This window comes from Harpia harpyja, chromosome 16, assembly GCF_026419915.1.
Source record: "Harpia harpyja isolate bHarHar1 chromosome 16, bHarHar1 primary haplotype, whole genome shotgun sequence".
NCBI lineage: Eukaryota > Metazoa > Chordata > Aves > Accipitriformes > Accipitridae > Harpia > Harpia harpyja.
In genome coordinates, this window is record NC_068955.1 from 5356923 (window position 1) to 5378787 (window position 21865).

Genomic DNA, 21865 nt, shown 5'->3' on the forward strand with positions numbered 1-21865 from the left:
TAAGCTGACATATTATTTTGAGAAGAATTTGAGAAGCTGGAAGTAATTTTGTTTGTTTCCTTTGTTCTAGGAAAGGGATCCACACGGCCCTGCCAGCCCTCCTTGTTTGGGGCAGAATGAACAGGCTTGCAGGGCTTGCAGGCATTTGAGCTGTGTCCTGGCCCTCACTGCTTCCTCTGAAGGAAGATGAGCATAGCAGAGCAGGAACTTCACTGGTCCAGAGGACTTGCACATGGAGGGTGCGAGTTTCACTGTTTTAGTGGAAAGGCAATGACGCTGGTGCGTCTATGTAGCTGGTTAGTTACTTCCCCACTTGGAACATCAGGGACACACAGAGCTCTAACAGTTAATACCAGAGTCGAGAACATTTCTGTAGTTTTTGAAGATGCTGAGTGCCAAGTGACCAAGAGCTGCCCAGGCAGGAAAAGCCTTTTTTCCTTGCCTCCTTGAAACATAGCCAGGCTCCATAGTTTTTATTTCACCTATCCCCTTTTTTGAGGTCAGGACACCTTGGGCTCAAAATTGTAATAATTTGAGAATCCCCAATAACTGTTTTTTAACAAAGCCTCTTGACTTAACAGATTGGCCTATCTCTGCCAGGCAGGTCATTAATTTCCAGTCTAACACACAAGGGAGAACATTGTGAAATGACTGCATAAAGAGGCATTAGAGTAAAGATGATTTGGGGCTATTTGCCTGGCAAAGAAATTGAACCAGCTACAGCTTTTCTTTTACCTGACTCATGGCTGTGTTGCAGGGATCAGATTGGAAAAAAACAAGTGAATATTATTCACCTAAAGTCTGCTTTCAGACCCATCTTTGTGCACCTCTGTTGCCAGATGACATCATGCTTCAGAGGGTGAAACAATTTAAACTATAGAGATGAAAATTATTGGTTCAGATAACTTCCTTAAAACAGCAACAACAACAGCAGACTGAGGCTTTGTAAAACTTATTTGAAAACATCTGTTGCTGCATCTCTGGGGTAAAATGGCCTAAACTGTAAAAGCTTTAGTCGTCTGTCATAGTGGTTGCTTTACCAGCAACAGGGTATTTAAAAGACAGCGTGGCAAAAGCCATACTGAAAATAAAGGCTCTGAACTTAAAGTGGTTTAAGCAGGTTTGTAACACTAATGCTGTTGTTATCTGTACATAAAATGGTATGAAAAAATGCAGTGTTTGTAGGCAGAACTAGTAACGTTCCACTACTAGCTAATAAAACTGTCACCTCTAAATATAGCAAGAGGGTTTCTAACATCACACAAGTGTCTGGGGAAGAGAGCTAGGGCAGTTGTTTAGGACAAGGGGCTAAGGGAGGAGAGAAGCACCAGGTGCTGAGAAGCAGCACACAGCATCCAACATACAGACAGAGGAACAGGTGACCACTGCTGGGGCCCAGGAGCACAGCACTGACTCTGCTCACGTGAAAGCCCCACTAGAGACCTCATGCAGGTTGCAGCCTGCTGAAACATTTTGTCTTCTTCAGCTTTTGTGAGTTCAGTGTGTCTGAAAGCAAGAATAGCCGAAATACAGACTATTTCCTTATTAATGTTGTGTAAAATTATGCCACTCATAACAAGGCTATTCATGGAGCCTGGGACTTGTCTTTTCTTAAACATTTGTGATGTGAAACTTCTAAGAAATCTATTAGTAAGGAAATAAATGAAAAAAACAAATATGAAAGATCAACCTCATAGATGTGTGCCTGTAACAAAAACAAAGAATTAAGAACACGTAAGTGAAAGTCTCACACTTAACATTTCCCAAATTATTTTTCATCAGTTTGTAACTTCCAGCAGTTTGTGCAGACCTTCAGAGGAAGATCATGTTCTTTAATCAGCAGTGAAGTAGTTGGTTTATAGCTAATTTCGAAGGTGTCTGCATTACATTCCAAGGTTAACAATCCCGTCAGCTGAGAGAAGTCCCTGTTTCTCTAAAGGTGCAAACTCTTTGTTAAGGCTGGCTCACAATTACAGCCCCAGGGGCTAGAAAGCTAATCAAAGATTCACGTGCTGAGATTCATTTGTGCCATACAGGAACAAGCTTGCAGACCCCATTGACCTGCACTTCTCTCCTGGTCTCTGAAGTCTACCCTTCTTCTCTATCTTCTGCACTGGGATCAGCTGCAGGAGGAACCAGATGACCTAGGGGTCCTTCCGACCTAAATTATTCACTGATTCCATGTAATGAGCTGGAATTTTTCCAAAACCTGAATGGGAAAGGTGTGGGCAGACTCCTGTTGGAATCCCAAATCCCTAATGAGACATACACATGAGTCCTGGTAGGCCACCCACCCCTCCAGGTCCTACCAGCCTGGCAGAGCTCAGGGACCTGTTGCTGCCTGTTCAGTCTGTGTGAGATGTGCAGCTGGTATAAATTAGGGAAGACTTATTGATTTCAGCAGAGCTATTTTGACTGAGGGGCTGAGTCCTGGATTTTAGGGCAGAAAGCCTTTGAGCTTAGGTGATGTCAGAGGTTTTTGGAGAGATGGGACCCAGTGGAGGATTCAACCTTGCACCTGGTGGCACAGACAGAGCAGTGCCTGGCTTATGCACTAGGAAAAGCTCCTGGTAATTATGGCAGAGTGGCTGCTTATTCAGGGGGGTGGCAGAGCCCAGTGATTAATGCAGTAGCCCATAACTAGAGACACCTCACGTTAGTCCCTTCTCTTTCACAAGCCATATTACCTTGAGCACATCCTTTTTTGCCTCATTGTGCAGGTGTTGTGAGGACCAAATCCCATAAAAGATAGAGTGCTGTTCAGATACATCAGAGCTGTGCACCGAAGGAGTCCTGTAGATCAGGAGGCCTCCTTAAATGAGCCTGCCTAAGTCCACCTTAAACATAGCCTCCCTCCCAGCAGTTTTCCTTCAGGATAATTAAGCATGCAGTAAGTTAAGAAGTGGAAAAACCCACGGAAGCATCCATTTCACAGGTGGGTGCAGCTGACTGTTTCCTCCCAGGGCCTGTTCCTCCTGCAGTTCTGTGCAAGCCAGTGCTTTGGCACAAATGCTCCTGGCTGTGATGGTGACTCACATTTGTATCCAAATTTTGCAGTTGTTAAGGGTATCAGAAGATCACCCACTATTACACTACCATGTGGAGACCTGTGCTGGTCTGCAGGGAACATGTACTGTTTTATCGCACCTTGACAAACCTTGAGGCAGAGTGCGATTGCCCGCAGCTTTGTCTGCATTGCCCTCGAGGTCTGATTTTCTGCATGGACCAGTAACCTGGATGCTGAGCCCCAGGGATCCTGGGGCACCTGCCTGCACAAGCACGCCTGTTGCAGAGTGTGCCCTCGGACAGGTCTGCACAGCCCAGGCTGTGGTTGGGTCAGGGAACAAGCTGTGCTCACAGACCTTTCTCAACTGCTTTTTGAAGGGGTTGTAGCTACAGCGTGCCCAGGGTCACACAGGGTGTCTGCGGCAGGCCTGGGTGTTAGGCCAGGCTCCCTGGAGCTCTAGTCCAGGGACTGGTCCGTGCATGGACTTCTGCCTCTTTGCCACATTCAGAGCAGGTTGCAGCCTGCCCGGAGGCAGAATGCAGAAGCTGGTCACATCAGCCCTTGTTGCGGGATCTTGTGCATTTATTTAGGCAAAATCCTCCAGCCTGTGCTAGGCAAGAAGTCAGGTTAGGTAATTAGAGTGGTCCTAGCTGGCCTGAAAGCCTCCCAGCTGGCTATGCCCTGTATTGGGGTGAAAGGCCAGATTTCTCACAACAACAAAAACAGGGCAAGAGGGAGGGAGAAGACTGTCAAGTGCTCTGCTTCCATAACCAAGGCCTATTTTTTGCAAAAAGCTCAACACCTGAGGTGCTCTGCTTTGGCAAGGCTTCTTGTTTCACATACGTCCTTAGAAGTGTTGACTTTCTTACTGTTCACCTGCTCTGAAACGAGAATCCTGTGGATTAATAAATGGGGTTTGGTGTCTTTCCTGGTAGCCCCTCTGAGTGCCCTTGGCTGCACGCTCTTTGGTAAGCTGCAGAACTGGCATTTTGCCTCCTGCCAAAATCAAGCTCCAGGGGGGCATTTTTTTTTTCCAGAAGAGAATGTGTGCTTTTGCTGGCAAGCTTTGTGTCTAAGCACTGGCTCTTTCCGAACTCGTGATGCCAAGACTGTTTTTATATATTTACTTCCTGTATAAGGACATCAACAGGCACCCCACCCGCCCCAAGTTTTGCATCCCTTGATAGGCTTCTATTTCACAATAAATCCTCAAATACAATGGAGTGTTCCTCCTAGAACTAAAATAACTGTAGACTTCATTAGTGAACTCTGCAGCCAGGGATGAAATTTGTTCCCTGCTTGACATCCCTTAAACGATGGGCACAGCAGCGTGCCCTCGGGGCTGTAGTATCTGGCAAGCCAGGCGGAGAGGGGAATCCTAGCTTTGCTGCAGCCAGTGGGTGTTTCCGTGCGGTCAGGATTTCATCCCAAGGCTGTGCTGAAGTGGGGAGGGGTGGTTTTTCCTGCCCTTTCCGTCCTTAGGGCAGGGTAGCCTTTCCCACCCAGATTGGAGTCAGATATGCTGTAGCATTTAGCCTTTGCTGAGCTCTGGTGTTGCCTTTATATGACACTTTTTCTTGACAATTTACAGCAAATGACATCGTGATACAGCTGATGCATATGGAGCAAGAGATAGGGACTGTCAGAAGGCAGTTCAGGGCTTCGGTCCTTCTCCGCTGATTATAAAGAGACCCCAGAGAGATTAGGCTTCTAATGTAGATGCCTTAATTAAGTGCCTAAGGATTAGATAGCATGAGCCTGACCCCAAATGTCCCTCTAGGCAGATGCTGAATTAGCACTGAACTTGAACTGGAACAGGGGTCTGGAAGAGCAAGAATCTCAGCTGTTAAGTCTCTAGGAACCATGTTTAGCCCAAAAGCACTCAGAGACTGGTCACCTGTCCTACCCCAAAGCACACAGACCTGCAGAACTCCTTCCACATCTTGCAGCAAACTTACGTCCTTGATAGACATTGATGGGTTTCGTTCTTTTATTAGTAATATACCACAGATGGAGAAATCAACAGTACCACTTATGTCTTGTATCATCAGAGGAGAAGCTGGGTGAAAGTGCCCAGCCAATCTTAAGAATTGCATCTTATCTTTAAACTACAGAAGGCAGCAAAAAGCAGGGGACAGGACTCCTTCATGGTCCCAAATCTGGCAATCAGTTTAGCCTGAGCATGTGAGCAGGATGCATCAAGCAGGCATCAGTAGTTGGGTAATGAACAATTAAATGAAATTCCTGTGTTTCAGACCATCTAGCTGGATGAAGTTCACCATCTCTGCTGGGCCAAATTTGTGTTTGATATAATTTCGGCGAGACTTTTAAAGTTAAAAGAGTGCCAGATTAGAGTGATTGCCTGTGATCTACTCCAACAGTGACTTTTGCCAAGACTTGCCAGCTGTGAGAATGAAAGCCTTCCCGTAAAGAGCAGTCCTGAGAGCCACCGGCATGTCCTGTGGACAACTGAGCAGCTTTGAGACAGGACAGCTTTGAAGTCATTGAGGACTGGGTGAGCATGATTCCCCCTACATGCTGTTTGTGCCGGCTTTTTATTTTGGCTTCTGCAGGCAGACTGCCACTGGGAGAGATCATGCTGAGCAAAAAACCTGTGTGTGTGCTTGCCTTAATTTTATTTTTTACCCTCACATGATTTTCAGCAATTATCTAAATGTCTTCTTTTTTTAATTACTATAAATTCAGGAAAGCTACTGGTTGGGCATGGTGAGTGAATCCAGAAGAACGTAACAAGGTGAATTAAACACCCACTATTCTTTGCTTGGGGGAGATTTTAAGCAGGGTTGACATCTTTATCCCTTCTCTTGAGGCAGCTCAGGCAAAAAGAAGAGATGCAAATCAGTGTTAACTTGGGTGTTTCCTCCCTTTGATCGTTCTGAGTCACTCAACCTTCATGTTCTTCTCTTGCTTCTTGGCAAGTGGCATGTCCAGTGGGGTGAACAGTTCAGCTGCTAGCATTAGGGGTAGTTTTGGTTGTCCCAGTGCCCTAAGAAAATCTTGGACCATGGGTGTAGGGACCTCACTTGTCCTTCATGTTCTGCTTCCCCTCTACTTTTTTTCAGCTTATGGTAAAAAGGTGCCTTTGTGGCAGACTTGCTCTGGGCTCCTCTGTCCTGAGAAACACTCATGTGGAGGGCTTGGTGCTGCTCCTGGTGCTTTGCAGTGAAGAGGCTGGTGCAAGGTGTTGGTTCTGTTATCCAGTAAAGGAGCTAGAGTGGATCCAGACACTCATCTCTTGGCAAGGCAGGGGAGACAGCTGGCTGGCCGTGGCAGAGCTAAGGTGGCTTGAGGGATGAGCAGGATTGCACCTCTGTACATTTTACTTATGCTACTGTTCTGGAAGTTGAAAGCATTCAGGTGGATGATGATGAGTAGCTTGGTAAGGATGTTTTATAATCAAATTATTCTTTATTTTTGTTGTAGGTTGAAAACTTAATCAGCAATCATAATGCTGGTTTAGTGCTGAATATTCCCCACAAAACTCGGGACAGGCGAGTGAGCGTTATGATTTTGGTTGAACAGTTCATTTGAGATTATGCAGCAGGTTAAAAGAAATTCTGAAAGCGGAATTTGGAAGATCATGGCTTGAGGTGCAACTGCTGCTTCTTGGACAAGGAGCAACCTGTGAATCAAGCCATACGTTAAGCACTGTCCTTTTAAAAAGGCACAAATATAACACCTTCAGATGCTCCACATGGCTTGGAATTCAGCTGTGGTTTATACTCTTGCTGTGTGAGAAAATGAGAACAGAGGTGTGTAGCACTTTATCCCTGTCTTATTTACGAGCAGTAGGAGAATGTCCTGCGAAATGTGAGCAGCTAATTTTAGGTGACAACATAGTTTAAGGTGTCAAGCCTTCCAAAAGGGGAGGAATGTATATCCAGCTAGACTGTCTTTAGCTCCGAGCTGCTCTAGGGCACTGGATGTTTATGCCACCTCCAGTACATTAAAGCTTTTGTGTGGAGCCATAATCCTTTATTGTGACATTAGCAGAGGTAGCTGTTACGGAAATGATTGTGAAATCCCTCGTCTTATGGAAGAGGAGAAGAAGGGGGTGCATCTGAGGTGGTTTGCACTGTGTTAATGCTCTCCAGCCTCAAATCTCAAGGGGCTTTCCGAGTGCTAATTAATTAAGTCGGGGTTGTCTGTTTTCAGCAGTGGACAAACAGTAGCGTAGGGAGTGTGGAAGCTGAGCTGGCATTGCACAGGGACCTGAAAAGACCTGAGTAAAACACAGGGCTTGATTCCCAGCTAAGATGCCCTACACTTAGAGGCAGGCAGGAAGGAGGCCAAATTTAAATGACCCACTACACACTCCCTGTATTTTTCTTCATCTTCTCTCCTACTTCCCAGCACGCTCTGCAGCGATGTGGTAGGGACTGTATGGCACAGTGCATTCTGCATATGCTCCTGCCCCTTGCTTTATGTTGGCCCGAAGTAAGTACATAGATCTTGCATCACTGCTTTATGTTGGCCCAAGGTAAGTACACAGATCTTGCACCACTTCTACCCTGGAGAGGTCCTGACTCAAAGGCACGGCTCTGTCTTTTTAAGGCCACTTCATGTGCAGCACAGAGGATTCCTGTCCGGTACCCAACCTGCTCTGTCACACCCCAGGCCAGCAAGGACTAAGAGTGCCCTCTGCTGCACTCCTTCTCCTCATCTTTCCATGGCAGCATTCCACTTGCTGTTTGGGAATAAACAAAACAACTCTTTAATACACAAAACAACTCTTTCGTATTCTAAAGCTCTTTTTGTGCAGGCGGTGGAGAAGCCTGGTTCTGTATTTCAGCAGCAAACAAAAAAGATCATGCCCTGAGATAAAAATGTATTATATCCTGCATCAATCCCGAGGCGCAAATAAAGCACTATGGGGAATTGCTGTCCTTTATCAATAAGCTTCACCCCGTAGCTTTTCATTGCCTCATAAAACAAGCAGCTCCTAGTTGCAGGAGTTCAGACGGCAGCCTTTATAGTCATGAAACTTTCATTTCTTGGAGCCGGCAGCAGCAAGCGCTGGTGATGCACGGTCATTTATGGTACCTAATTGCGCCTAACAGTGCTGAACTTTCCATCTCTCCCTCCTGTTCAAAGGAAAAACATTGAGCACCACAAAGCTGTGCTTATTTAAGTCCTCAGCTCTTGCAGCCAAAAAGGAATGGATGTAGGTAAGGAAAGGGGGGTTGCGTTAAGAAAGCTGTCTCAAGCTTCATACTTCTGGAGTTAAAAAGAGGAAAATTAAAAAATAATAATCCTGCTTTTACTGGGATTTGATTTACCCACGTGGAAAGTAACCAAGCTGCAGGCTGCGCCGGCAGCCCCGTAACCACCAGGGCCACAGGAATCTGCTCATGTTCCTTGGAATTTGGACATTTTTTGTTGCACCCATTTCGGCTTGCTTTCCAGATTGTCACTCAAGCGCGGGGCACGCCCCCTCCAGGAGGCTATTTAAAGAGGAGCTGGTGTGCAACTTTCTCCAACGAGCGAGGAGAAACTCCGAAGGAGGAGTGAGTCAGTCGGCAGCCTGAATCCCCTCCCTGCCCTTTACTCGGCATGTCTGGCAACTTGGGGACAGTGACCTGGACCCTATTCCTCCTCCTCCTTGCACCTGGCTGGGTATGTATTGCACTGCAGCAGCTCTGTTTGCTGGCTGGGCATTGCAGCTTCTTGCTTTGATGCATGTGAATGCTTTAGGCTGAATAACTCTTCCCAGGTGCCACCTGCCTCCAAAGGTTTCGGAGAGAAGTTTGGCTGTTAGCAGAACAATGCAAATGCACTGTGTAACTAAATCACGCTCGGAGCTGCACCGCGCGTAATGCCTGTCAGCTACGGATCTCAAAGCTCTTGGCAAATGTGAATGGATTTTTTTTTCACTCCACTCTTGTGAGTTAGAAGCCAGCCCTGGTTTACAAGAGGGAGAGGTGAAGTCACTGAGTTTATGTCACTGCAAGGAATAAAAGTCTTGTATCCCAGGTCCTTACCATCACCATCCTTCCCCAGCTGCCACTGAATCCACCCATCTGTTCCCAAAAACAGTGATCCCAAGGGGGAAATTAGACTGCAGCCTCTCCAGAGCAGGATTTGTGCCTGTTTTTGTGTTAATACAAGTGCTTCACAGAGCAGCTGATTCTGCTTAGGACTTCTATGTGCTATTACAGTGCCAGTAATAGCAGGAACATTGCTGCAGTCATTAATGTACCTGAATTGCAGTAAGTGCCTTTTGGATCAGTGAAGAAATCAGCTTCACGGGGCCACTGTGCCTTGCACAGCTTATTGTGCTGATAGATGCAGTAAACTTCTGGTTGATGAGGTCTGTTTGATTGCTCCTGGCAGCACCCAGCATGTGCCAGCCCCTTTCCTGCCAGGGAAGGCGTCCTGTGCACCTAACACTACTGTGATCTAAGGGTAATTTCTGTGATTTGGAATGGTCATCTTGATTGTTGCTCTGACCCAGCTTTGGCAGCATTATATTGGTCATATAAATGAAGGCAGTGAATCCCACCACTGTGACACTTTATTATTACCAAATTTATTATTGTTGCCAAGAGAGGTTGGACCAGATGATCCTTGAGGTCCCTTCCAACCTGGTATTCTATGATTCTGTGATTACTCTGAGGTGATGTCATTTTCCCTAAACCTGCCAACTGCCTCAGAAATGGGACTTTTGACTTTCTTTGAGCTCTGAGAGTGGTGTTTAGTGGATCGAGCAAGGAAATGAGAGCTGTTACTCCTGAGTCTGCCTCCTGTGTTGTTCAGAGGCGAGAGCAGAACCAGGATTGCTGGGAGTTATGTTTAGCTCTGCCAGGCTCAGCCTGGGCCAGTCTTCGTGTCTCCGCTCTCTGTCTGTGAAATGGGGGTAACGATTCTTGTCTCTTGTAATACGCTGTTGTACAATGTGCTGCAGCAACCTTGGGAAGGTGCCTTGAGAGCCTGTGGTGGAGGGAGAGCAGGTATTATCCACGATAATTCAGTGTTTGGAGTATGTGAATAGCTGTGTTTTGGCTGCTTTATCTACTGCCACTCTTGGAACGTGAAAGAGAACCAGTTACGTGTTTATTATATTACTTCTACCTTGCAGTGTTACCTCCTGGCTCCCAAAGCACTTTGCAAACAGCTAGCTCAGCTTCAGAACACTCCTTTCCCAGCCCTTTGAATGCAGTCACGAGCCCAAACGCATTTTAAAAATCCTCTTTGGTTTGGCCCTCTTAGCTGGTTCCCTGGGCTCATGTGGACATTGACTGATCAGGAAGGAGAAGTCCTGACGATGCCACAGAACTGCTGCAGTGGTGTGAGCTTGTGTCCCCCAACTTGAGCCTTCCTGAGGGTGTAGGGGGAAGAGGTTTTATGTGGATATGAAGCAGGAAGAACATTCTCACTTTTTCTTTTCCCCCAGGTAACTGGGTTTGGTGCTGGCAGTTGGGAGGAAGCTTGTTCTGGCTTGTCAGCTGAGCAGATGGGACCTGGGAGTCAGTGGTGGAGAGCATGTATGGAGCACAGGCAAGGGAGTCCTCTAGTCTGTTTGCACTCCTGTTGTGGCTTGGCCATCGCTCAGTGGTCCTGGGAGTGGCAGATGCACACATAGTGATTGTGATCGATATGAGAGCTGCCAGCAAAGCCAGGAGCAGGGAGAGCTGATATTCCAGGTTTTAGCGCTTTCTTAAATCTATAGCCTTGATCTCTGTAAGACTGGTTCTGTTCTGCTGCTCTCAAAGTTCACAGAAATGCACTGCTAACCTCAACAGCAACAAGGTCAAGGCTGTAGTGAACTTGAAGTTAGGATCCTGCTCAACGACGGTAAAAGTGTAGTTTTGGGGACAGACTCTTCTGCAGAGGGAAGAAAATTAAATGTTCTCCAGGTTGAATCCCTCTGCACCCAGGTCAGTGGCATGTTATGTGGAAATGCTGGTCTTTGTGTTACATGTGGGTCTGTAGCAAAGCCCTGAATGTGAGTCCTTGCAGTTCTTTGGGACAGTTTGGGCAGTTTCAACACTGTATTGAAACAACGCCTAGAAGCAGTCCGTGAAATAATGCAGGGTGGAGGGTGCTCCATGCAAATGCAATATAATCCATTATTTAGCCTCTTTGAAATTGCTGTGAAAGCAAATTAAGTAATGGAGAACTCTAGGAAGTTGGTTCAACGTTGACTTTCTACCAGCTGTTCCCAGCTCAAGAAGTTCCCCTTGCCAGGCAGTTATTCAGTGCTGATGGTTGAGTGTGCATGAGCCAAAAAAGATTTCAGCCTATTCTCTCCTCTCTCTTGGGCCCATGAGAGGAGCTGGAGTTATAAATAGCACGAGCTGACTTTGCTCAGTAATAAAACAAGCAAACAGGAGCCCCAGCACACCCTGGGGCCAGGTGGACTGGGTGATGAAGAGAGGCATGTCTGAGCTGACTGATCAGAAAGTCTTGAAGTATTGAAAAGAGCCCTGCAAATATGGATGAATTGGGCCTTTTAAGCCTGCTTCTGCTCACAGGTGGGGGAAATGAGGCACAGCAGAGGTAGGGGTGCAGAGTCACCCGGCAGGTCTCTGGTACGTCGGAGATCTGAGTCCAGATGTTCTTGTGCTGAAAAGCAGCCGTAATATAATGAGGAAGTGAAGCTGATTGTGAACAGAAGGTAAAACCAGGTGGTCTAGTTTCTTCGGGTGAGTTATTAAATGAAATAAACCGCGCCAACAATGATTAATGAAGGCAAGAAGGAAAACTCGGTTGGGTTTAATTCCATTGCATTCTCTGTTATCCTGAAAGAGGTTGGTTTGGTTTGTTTTTCAGTAGGAGAGCTATTTTGAGAGTGTTTCTTTATATGGCCTGTGGCTGACACTGCATTGGAAAATGCTTGTTGTCATTATTTTTTTAAGTGCATGGATTGCATCTTAATATAGGTCCTGTGTTAGGAATGCTTTGCCTCTTTTATGATCTCATGTACCCCCCACCCACTCATCCATGGTTGAATAACATGTCCTTTTGGCAGCTACAGCGGTTGCATACATGAAAAACAGTAGGAGAGCATTTCTGTATTTTTAGCATCTTTTAATGCACTTTAGCAGTCGGGAGGAGATCCCTGTGACACGCCAGCTCCCAGCGAGTGGCTCTGAGACTGCCGTCTGAGAACAGCTGGGCTACAGGCGGGAGAGGCTTGTTTCCAAAATACTTTGCGCTAGGAGTTTTCAAGGAGAATTACACTGATTCCTGCTGAGCAGGGTGAGACTCTGGGAGGACTTGTGAGTTAAGATCCCTGTCCTACACCATACTGTGCTGATTGTTACAGAAGTACAAAGCAGTTGGCATCTTCTGACCCCACGTGAGCTAAAGTCAGAGCAGCTGTTTTGAGCAACAGTCAAAACAGCTGGAAGAGTTTTACTACTGTTATTGGTGACAAACACAATATCCAAGGAAGCTGTTTCACAAGCGAGGGCTGGGTGGGATATAACAAGTGCAAACAGAGCTGTAGCAAGATATTTTTTTGGCTTCTGTTCCAGGTGTCCCCCCCTCCTGCCTGCCCCCAGGCTCTTTCCAGCTGCTGCAGCCCTTCTCCCTGGGTGGCAGTGGCTGGGTCTGGCAGCGGAGCCGTGAGGGCTCTGCCCTGTCGGGTGCTTTCATCTTCACCCAGCTCACAGCAATACAGGATCCCAAAGCGTTTTGCTGGCATCATCTGCGTGCAAGGGTTGTATCAGCCCTGCGGCAGCAGCTGCCCCTGGGGTGGGAGCTGACCCATATCTAGCAACGCACAGCATGTGAGCACTGCAAATTAGAGTATTGCTCTTGCATCCCTCTGAACTACCTGGAGAATTTTATTGGGCAGAACAGAAAACCAGGCTAGAGTTGGCACACTGATGTTTCTGAGGAGGTATAAGAGGATCTTTAGAGACCATATGCTCTGCACCTTTCAAGCTCGTGGTTTTACATCTTGCCCAAATCTGGGCACATCCAGATCTGAGGCTGGTGTATCTGCTCCAAACTGATTCAGAACAAGGATGCCACAGACTGAGTTATTGGAGTGTTTGAAGCATCCTGGGTTTTCCGGAGAAGGTAACCCTCCTTCAGACATAGCCTGATCTCTGTTTAGCTGCTGAAGTGGCATAAAAGCCATAAAAGGTGGGTTTCAAGAGGTGGCCAGCACTTCTGCAATGCTATCAAGTGAGGCAATTGTAGATTCACAAGGTTCCAAGAAAGGTCGGTTGCACTGTGTTCTTTGGAAAGGGGAGAGGAGAGGGTGCATCTCTGGGAATAACAAAGAAAGTATGAGATCCAGGGGACAAAATGGAACTCAGGAGCCTTTGGGTCAGTTTTCAGCACTGCTGCAGTCCTGCTGGCTGTCTTTGGGCAAGTCCTTTTGCTATGTACCTCACTTTTTCCATCTTCAGACTGGGTCTAATGGTGCTGCTGCAGAGTGCTTCGATAACTTCTCCTGAGCAGTGCTATGTAAAAGCTGGGAATTACTTACTGTTAATAATTACTATTTTATTGTTTCCAGGGAACTGGGGGGCTGAGCTGCATGTGGGACTCCAAACTACTGCTTGTCCTGTTTGTTTTGGCCCTGCTTCTCAGAGGCATCTTTTTTTTTTCCCTTGAGCTCCAGATGAGTTAGGGATGAGGAAAAGATTAGTCTTGCGAGTCCTTGGGAGCTGCACACACATCCTCTGCAGCAGGGCTTTCCAGCAGAGGGTGAAGTTGGTCTTCCCTCCTCTTGATGGGGTGTCTGTGCTTGAAGCAGAATCATGTTTTTCATTTCTCTGCCTGGCTGGCTTGCGGGAGACTCATTCTCTCCATGGCTTGTTTGCCCTCCAGGTAGAACCGCAGGCCTGCACGTATCCATGCCAGTGTCCCTCCCAGCCTCTGCAGTGCCCCCCTGGCACCAGCCATGTGTTGGATGCCTGTGGTTGCTGCAAGGTGTGTGCCAGGCAGCTTGGCGAGCTCTGTTCCCTGCAGAAACCCTGTGATCATCACAAGGGACTCTACTGCGACTTCTCCAAAATCCACAGAGGCAGCGGGATCTGCTTAGGTGAGAGCTGTATGTTCTGTTATTGTGCGGTTTTCTTGTGGCCCCTTCAGACCTCCCAGAAAACCCACGGCATCGTCAGAATTTCCTGCAGCGCTTGGAGCTTCATCCAGCATCACGTTGTGAGATCTGTGCCAGCCCTGTGAGCCAGCAAATTCACTGATACCTTCACACATGCAACCTACTTCCTCCTGCAGTGAAGGATGTTTCCAGAGGCACGAGTTGGGGTTTGGGACTCTCCTTTGTTCCTGTGACATTGTTAGGAGGCATCCTCTAACCCTGTAGCGCCTGTGGGTAAATACTAGCAATCTGGACTTTTACTGGAAAGTACAGTTGCTTGGGAAATCTCACCAAAAATCTCACTGCCTTGCACTGGAGATTAGCATTCTGCACTCGGCTGCTTACATGCAAAAGGCATACCATATTTCTGGCTGTAGCACGTGGGTGGAAAGAGCTGAGCAACTCGTTTGCAAAATAGTGTGTAAGTAGAACACGAGAATTACTGAGCCAGGTAAATACAAATGCAGACCTGTTTTCTCTCTTGGTGCCTCTTTTCAGCCAGAAAAGAAAAATCTTTTTGATTTTTTTTGTTTAGTAGCTATTTTTAAAGCATGCAAAAATTATTTTGGTGTAGAGGAAAAAAAAGTATTTCCTCAGTCTCCTGTTGTTTGTTTAAAAACAAGACTCCTCAGCCCTTTGCCAGGAGCTGACCATTTTTTTAATCCAAGCTTTTCAAAATAGTGAAGAAGACACGAGGGCTGGAAAGCTGAGGTGGATCCTTTGGGAAGCGTTCAGCCACTGCACGGGGCATCTCTGGAAATGCTCCGGCAACCGCACTACTCGCACCACCCCGAGACAGGGACGTTGGGGGTTTGGGGTGGAACTGCACTGTTTTGCAGTGCCAGGATTACATACAATTTTTTTAAATCTAAATAATGAATTTAACTTGTAGAAGGTGTTTTCTCTTTTCTTATGAGAACTTTTTATAAGTTGTTTTGTCTTCCTCCCCCAGTTATTGTGATCTTTAGAAGCCACATGTGCTTCCTAGTACTTTCTGCAGGCATTGATACACCTAAGACCTGATGATTGAAGCTTAATAAGGTAAACGTAGGCATAATAACATCCAGTGGGTGTAAGGTGTAGACTGCCTAATTAAGACTGGAAATGAGGTGTATGTTTGTGGAGTAAAGGTAGCTAAATCACTGGAACAATTTACTCAGGAGTGTGGAGGAGTCTCCATCTCAGACTTCACATGAAGACTGGACGTCCGTCTAATAAAAGTGCTTTGTATTCACCGTGACGTATGGGTTTGATAGAAAGATTTTGGAGTCAGAGTCCCAGATCCCTGCTGTGTAGAAAATCAGACTTGAAGACTGCAACTGTCCTTCCTGTCTTTAAATGAGAAATTAAGATTTCCATGGCAAAATTCCCAGATGAACATAGACCAGGATATCTTCCCTAAATTGGACTGAAGTTTTGGGATGTAATGTCCTTGGGTGATATTTTTCTGATGTCCACACTGATCTCTTGGAAGATGGGGGATTCCGGAGGCAGTGAAGGAAGCTGAAGGTGGAGCGATGAATTGAATGAGGAGAAAGATCAGTGTTTGTGAATAGAGAAGAGAGGATTTACAGGTATCCAAGTAAGACAGATGTGATGGGAGCAGAGAGGTGTTCAGGTGTCATGGGAAAAGCTGCTAGGTTGGGTACCAGCCTGAAGGCCATATCAGAAGAGATAGGAAGGGAACCATCAGAGTGAAAATTACTGTGTATTTGTTTAATGTTAATCACAGTATGTAGCATTTCACGTATTGCAGAGGAATTCTTGCCTTCCTGCAGAGACCTTGGAGTATCAGACAGGTAGAGACGATCCTGTAGTAACTCTAGAGTAGGAGAGCCTAAGGGTGGTAGGGTGGCCTGGATGGGTGCAGGGAGCTGGCAGAGCTGCGGCCACTGGAGCGGCTCACTTGAGCTCTGCCATATTCCCTGCAGAAAAGGGCAAAAGTCTCCTTGGCTGGACTTGGTGTTTGGAGGCGGGAGGCGACAGCGGTGCCAAGCGGGGCTGGTGAAGAAAGAGCCGTCTCACTCCGCTGGCACAATCCGTTTTGGTGCTTTAATTGGATCAGGTCAACAGGAAAGTGAGGTCATTGCAGGGTAATGAAGGGCATGACAAAATGATTGAGTTTTGAAAACATAATAAAACCCCCGAGCAGGCTGCCATTCCTTGGGTGGGGAGGAGTGCTGCTGAGGGAACAGCACGATCAGTTCATTGGGAAAGGGAGAGGGCTCGGGCTAAAAACCAATGAAAGAGGATTTAAAAATAAGTATGAATGGTTGTGTAGAGGGAAAGTGGATGGCTTCCACTTTGATGGAAAAAGTGAGGATTTTGAAACTTCTAAGTAGGAGCACAGGAGTATTTTTATACCAATGGCATTGAAAAGAGTTGCAAGTTGAGATCCAGCTCTGGTTAGAAACAAGGCACTAGCAGCCCGGAAGGATTTGTGTCCCCTCAAGGACTAGGTGGGATGGAAAGAGGCTCTCGCTCCTTGTTTGGTCCAAACACTTAATGTCTGAGACAATGTTCCATGGGCGAGCAGGAGTAAGGGGAAAATAGATCAGGTTTCCTGGTAAGCCTCCACAAGCAGCCAAGAATCCTTCGTTTTGGTAACTTCCCAATAGAGGTTTGCATGGATTTTTTTTGTTTTTTAAGGGTCAGGATTGCAGAAAGCAGCAGCTGATGAGAACTGTCCAAAAGCAGGATTTCTGTCCTGTGAACAACTCTGAGATTTCAACATTTCATTTCAGGCTGAAAGAAAAAAAATATATTAAAAAAAAATCTCAAAACATTCCATGAGTTATTTAGAATACTCATTTGGCTGTGTCAAAACTTTCCAATTCCATTATATCAAAATGTTTCATCTTGATCTTTATAGTATCTAAAATAATTACCCAAGCAAAATGCTTCCCCCTATGGATACTGTCCAACAAGTATTTTGGTTGAGCTATTGTAAGAACATAAAGGAAATCTTTGATATCAAATTGAAATGCTTCAGTTGTTTCTCATTGAAAACATTCCTGACATTGATCTGTGCCTGCAAAACTCTTAATCAAATAAGAGTTTTCTGCTGGAAAACTTCCACTGGAAAAATTTTGGCTAATACAGATGTAAGAACTTGTGAGCGTTGCTCGCACTCCCGGACTGAAGATTGCTCCTATGTGTCAGATATTGTTGCATTTCCTTTTTTGCTCATTTAAGTTTTATCGGGAAGGAGTGAAAGACTCGTAGGAGGGCTGGAGATGAGAGATCTGGAGATCAGAACAGAGAGAAATAGAAAAAGTTGTGGCTGGAAGGATCCATGCATCACAGAGGAGCCAAAAAGGTCATAAACCCAAAGTGTTATTTTCCTTTTGTACATACCTTTAGATATGTGGGGAACCAACTGCTCTTAGGAGAATGTTGCCTTTGGTCTCCTAAGAGTAACGAGGAGCAAAGCCGCTGGCTCATGTGTCATGTCAGGAATGCATCTTGCACAACACCACTGCCTGGGCACTCTCTGAGCTGGACGGGAAGACCTCTGACTGGAGAACAGGCTGTTTACAAGCTGTAAAGACAAAGTCCCACTTAGTAGCTCATCCAAGTGGAGAAGAGATTTTTCTAGAGAATTTTGGGAGGTCTGGCACAGCTGGAGCCAACTTCCAAAAATCAATGTCAGGAACAGCCTTGGGTCCAGGGAGACAAATATTAAAAGCGCCAACTTCTGCTGCGTCCAGCACTGGGATGGCAGAGCAGGGGAGAGTCTGCGCGTGGGCACTGGTCCCTCACCAGGAGCCCTGTGACCCCCTGAGGCAGAGGCCGTGCTGCCAGCCCCCTACCATCTGCTCAGCTTCTCCTCCTCCTCTTCCCCCTTGCCACAGCTCACGAGGGTGCGACTTGTGACCTGCTGGGCAAGATCTACCACAACGGAGAGAGCTTCCAGCCCACCTGCAAGCTGCAGTGCATCTGCATGGACGGGGCCATCGGCTGCATCCCGCTCTGCTCCGACGACCTGCGGCTGCCGTCCCCCGAGTGCCCCAACCCACGGCGGGTGAAGTTCCACAATAAGTGCTGTGAAGAGTGGATCTGCGAGGAGGGCAGTGAGGAAAACCGCTTCGAAACAGCCATGGCGGGTGAGTGGTGGGCAGACGCGACAGGGCCGGGAGCTGTTTGCTGGGGGATAGAGGTGGATCCAAACTGCCTTTGGATCGGGGCCCTAAGTCACGTCTGGTTTGGAACTGGAGGTGACTGTTTACTTGGTGCACCGTGGTGTTGGTACCAAGCGTTGAACTCCAGACCCGTTAAGGTGAGACTTTAGCGATGCTGCGGGGAGGCTCGCACACCCTCTGGTATCGCAGCAGAGCTGGCTGGAGCTGGGCCGTGGTAGGAAACGGCGCCGTGCTCGCCTGCGTCCTCCTCCTGCTGAGAGGCTGAGGAGCTCACAGGATGGATCAGACCTTTACTACTGTTCCTGAAGAGTTAGACCAAGCTGGGAGCAGCCATGGAGCTGCCACATTTTGTCCCAAGCCCTGAACCTTGCCTTGTGTCTCTTCCGTGTTGCTCAGTTTTCAGGGAGGATCCAGCACACAAGCCGGAGCTGAATAACCTGCAGGAGAACTGCTTGGTGCAGACCACCGAGTGGAGCGCTTGCTCCAAGAGCTGCGGCATGGGCATCTCTGCCCGAGTAACCAACGACAACCCCCAGTGCCGCCTGGAGAAGGAGACCCGGCTCTGCATGGTCCGGCCCTGTGACTTCCCCGTGGAGAAAACCAAGGTACTGGGCTTGGGGAGAGGGGACACAACACCGTGAATGCCAGGGACAACCTGGTTAGGTACTTGTCAGGCATGAGCCCATCTCAGAGGGTTTGCTCTCTGCTTCCACTTTTTCTGTGTCCTATTGCCCAGTGACAGAGATAGAGCACAGGCCTCGGTGGACCTTTCGCCTGATTGTCATGTCCTTGTTAACCCATCTGCTCTCTCCCTAGAAGGGGAAGAAGTGTGTGCGGACCCCAAAGCCACGCCAGAGCCTCCACTTTGAGTTTTCGGGCTGCACCAGCACCCGTTCCTACCGGCCCAAGTTCTGCGGCAGCTGCACGGACGGCCGCTGCTGCACCCCGTACGTCACCAGCACCGTGGAAGTGGAGTTCCGCTGCCCTGAGGGGGACTTCTTCCAGCGGAAGATGATGTTCATCAAGGTGTGCTCCTGCCACTACGACTGCCCCCGAGACAACGACATCTTTCTGGCCACCTATCACAGGAGGATGATTGGAGACCACGTCAAGACAGAGAGGCAGTAGCCCTCTCCGTGCCAGATCCACAGGCCAAGGTGTCAAGAGGGCTCTGCAGCGCTTTCGTGGCTGTGTCCCAAGTCAATGCAGCCTCTTCCCCCTCTGTGAGGGGCTGTGCTCTTCAGAACAGCACCGTTCGCCACCAGTGGTCCCAGTGGCCTTCCTAACAAGCCGAGGTGCGTGGGGGCACAGCCCCATCTGCTCCAGGCTCCTGACCTTCACCCGTGGTGGTGCAAAGGTCAGTGAAGGAACGAGAAACAGGCTTGAGCCGCAAACTTGATCCATGTTCCCACTGACCAGATGGGAGAGTGGATCAAAGCCGCGTGGCTCCAGCCTGTGTCCAGCTGAGAGCACAGCGGGTACGATTCCCCGTCGCCACTGGCCTGCCAAAACCATGCGGCAAACCCAGAGCATGAGACAGGGGAAGCCCAGGAGGCCTGAGCTAAAGCCGAGCTCTGCAGCCTGCTTTCTAGCAGAGTGGGGCTCTGCTGCGTGTTGATGCAAAGCTTCTCAGTGAGGAAAGTGGTCCTGGCCCCGTGCTGGGCTTCTGCTGAGCTTTTCAACTAGTTTTGGCTAATTGGATCCAACAAGTTGGCAAAAACTCTTCCCCATCCTAGTGCCCACCTTTCACCCTCCCATGTGCTTTCCCGTCAGCAGCTTTGTTCCAGATCCGTTTGCTCCTAGAGAGGCCGGATCATCTGCTGGGCGGCCCGTTCTCCGGGCAGCTCAAGGCTGGGCTTGCTTTTTTCCCCCATTAAATTCCTTTTAGCCTCGTGTGCCAGCAAGGGTGATGGCGAAGACAAGGAAACAGCCAGTTGTGTAGTGTCACTGCAGGAGATGGAATGTGGCTCAGGGCCTCCTCCAGAAGATCTGAGCCCAGGAAGGAGTTTAGAAAAAACGATTTGGCCAGGCTGTAGCTTTGCCTCTGGCGCTGGCAGGGCAGTGTTTTTAGTGCCGTGATGAGCATGTCCTATTGTCCCTTTCGGTAAGCTCTTCAGAAATGGCTGTGGGGTGGGAGAGGGGCTGGACTCCGCCGGCTCGCACATCCCCAGTGAGGCTGCAGCTACGTTTCGGCTCTGGAGTCTTTGCTGGTGGGTCACAAGTTGGAGGAACGAGACCCGGGGAATTTAAGGCACTGGCAAGAAAAATGCCCGTATTTGTAAATGGAGTTACTGAGGCAGTGGCACGGAAAGCTGCGTGGTGCTGGGGTCTCCAGCACTGGGATTCCCTTCTTGCCAAACCTGTGCAGAGTCTCTCTGCCGTTAATGATGTGCTGATGGCCAGCCCGTAGCTCCGGGAGAGGCCACCATCACAGGAGTGGTCCCGTAAGCCCCCAGCCTGGCTGGCACAGTCAGCAGCGATGCAGCCCCGTGCACCTCGGCAGCTCCACGGTGTCTCTGAATTCTTACCAGTTGCGTTTAATGTCTGCTGATTTTTAGCAGAAACATCCAGGTAAAGTGCCGGATCTCGTTCCTTAAATCTTCCCGGCCTTTCACCGCTGGAAATCATGATGAATTCCTGTCCCAGCCAGGCAGGAGCAGGGGTCACGCTGCAGCACTGAGGCTTTACCCCACCACAACTCCCACCCCAAAGCAGAACCTGATGCTGGAGGATAATCCCAGCCATCAATAAATGCTGCCCTGCAGCTCATAACTCCGCTGAAATGCCAGCTCGGGGCCTGTGTCTCGTCTCAGCCCCTCTTTTCTTGCTCTCTCAGCCTGCGAGAGCTCATGAGCCTTCAGCCTCCTGTAATCAATTAGAACTGTAAATAATTTATCTGATGTTGTTGTTTTTTTTTTTTAAAGGCCTTTGTACAGTTCTTGTATCCTTTTAGTACAACCTCGCTCGGGGCCTTTTCTCCCCTTGCCCTCCAGGTCTGCTCTGAACTTATTTCTCCTGCCGTTTACACGGCTTCTGAGTGTAAAACTACGCTGAGGTCGCACTTTACTCAACGCTAATAAATATCTCTTTATTTTTTATATCCCTGGCAGCATCCCTCTGTGTAAGGCTCCTGCCCGGCTTCCCCTCCGGCCTTTCCCCAGTGCCACCAGCCTGCTGGGACCAGTGCTGGGATCCTCTGCAAAGCCAATGGCTGGGTGCGGAGAGGATGGGGGGTCCACAGGAGAGAGGGGGGGCTGTTCCCCTTCCCGAACAGCAGCGGGGCTGGTGTTGGTGTCTCATGGGCACCTCTGGGAGGGGACATGCAGACCCCCCCCCCTCGCCTGCTTAAGGACCCAGAAGTCCTTAATACCCGGTTAAAAATAACCCTGGGAGCAGATGTGAGCAGAAGTCGGCAATAACGGGGCCAGAACGCGAGGGGCTTTGCAGCGGCTTAACAGCTTACGGATTCATCCCCCTCTCATCACATTAGCCAGGGGCTCCCCCCTCTCCCACCCCCAGCACCGCGGTGGGGGCAAGAGGCTCTTCCTCCCCCCCCCCCCAAAACCTTCTTCTTCCCCTGGGGAAGGCTTAGGGCTCCCTGGGGAGAGGCAGGTGACCGGGGGGGGGAAACGGGAC

General features: G+C 48.4%; 1 protein-coding gene and 1 long non-coding RNA gene across 2 annotated transcripts in view; both read left to right on the forward strand.

Moving 5' to 3' along the window:
* The window catches only part of LOC128152795 (uncharacterized), a 28656-nt gene extending 22378 nt beyond the window's left edge, over window positions 1-6278 (forward strand). The window contains exons 4-6 of the long non-coding RNA XR_008238761.1: window positions 71-279; window positions 5389-5522; window positions 5714-6278. This is a non-coding gene — a long non-coding RNA (uncharacterized LOC128152795). The remainder of the gene's footprint in view (window positions 1-70; window positions 280-5388; window positions 5523-5713) is intronic.
* Window positions 6279-7862: 1584 nt separating this feature from the next.
* Window positions 7863-20237, forward strand: LOC128152794 (CCN family member 2-like). Its single transcript, XM_052811428.1, has 5 exons — window positions 7863-8644; window positions 13817-14030; window positions 17942-18193; window positions 18626-18834; window positions 19046-20237. Exons 1-5 carry the CDS (start codon window positions 8582-8584, stop codon window positions 19355-19357), a joined length of 1050 nt encoding a protein of 349 aa, XP_052667388.1. The 5' UTR covers window positions 7863-8581; the 3' UTR covers window positions 19358-20237.
* Window positions 20238-21865: the final 1628 nt, after the last annotated feature.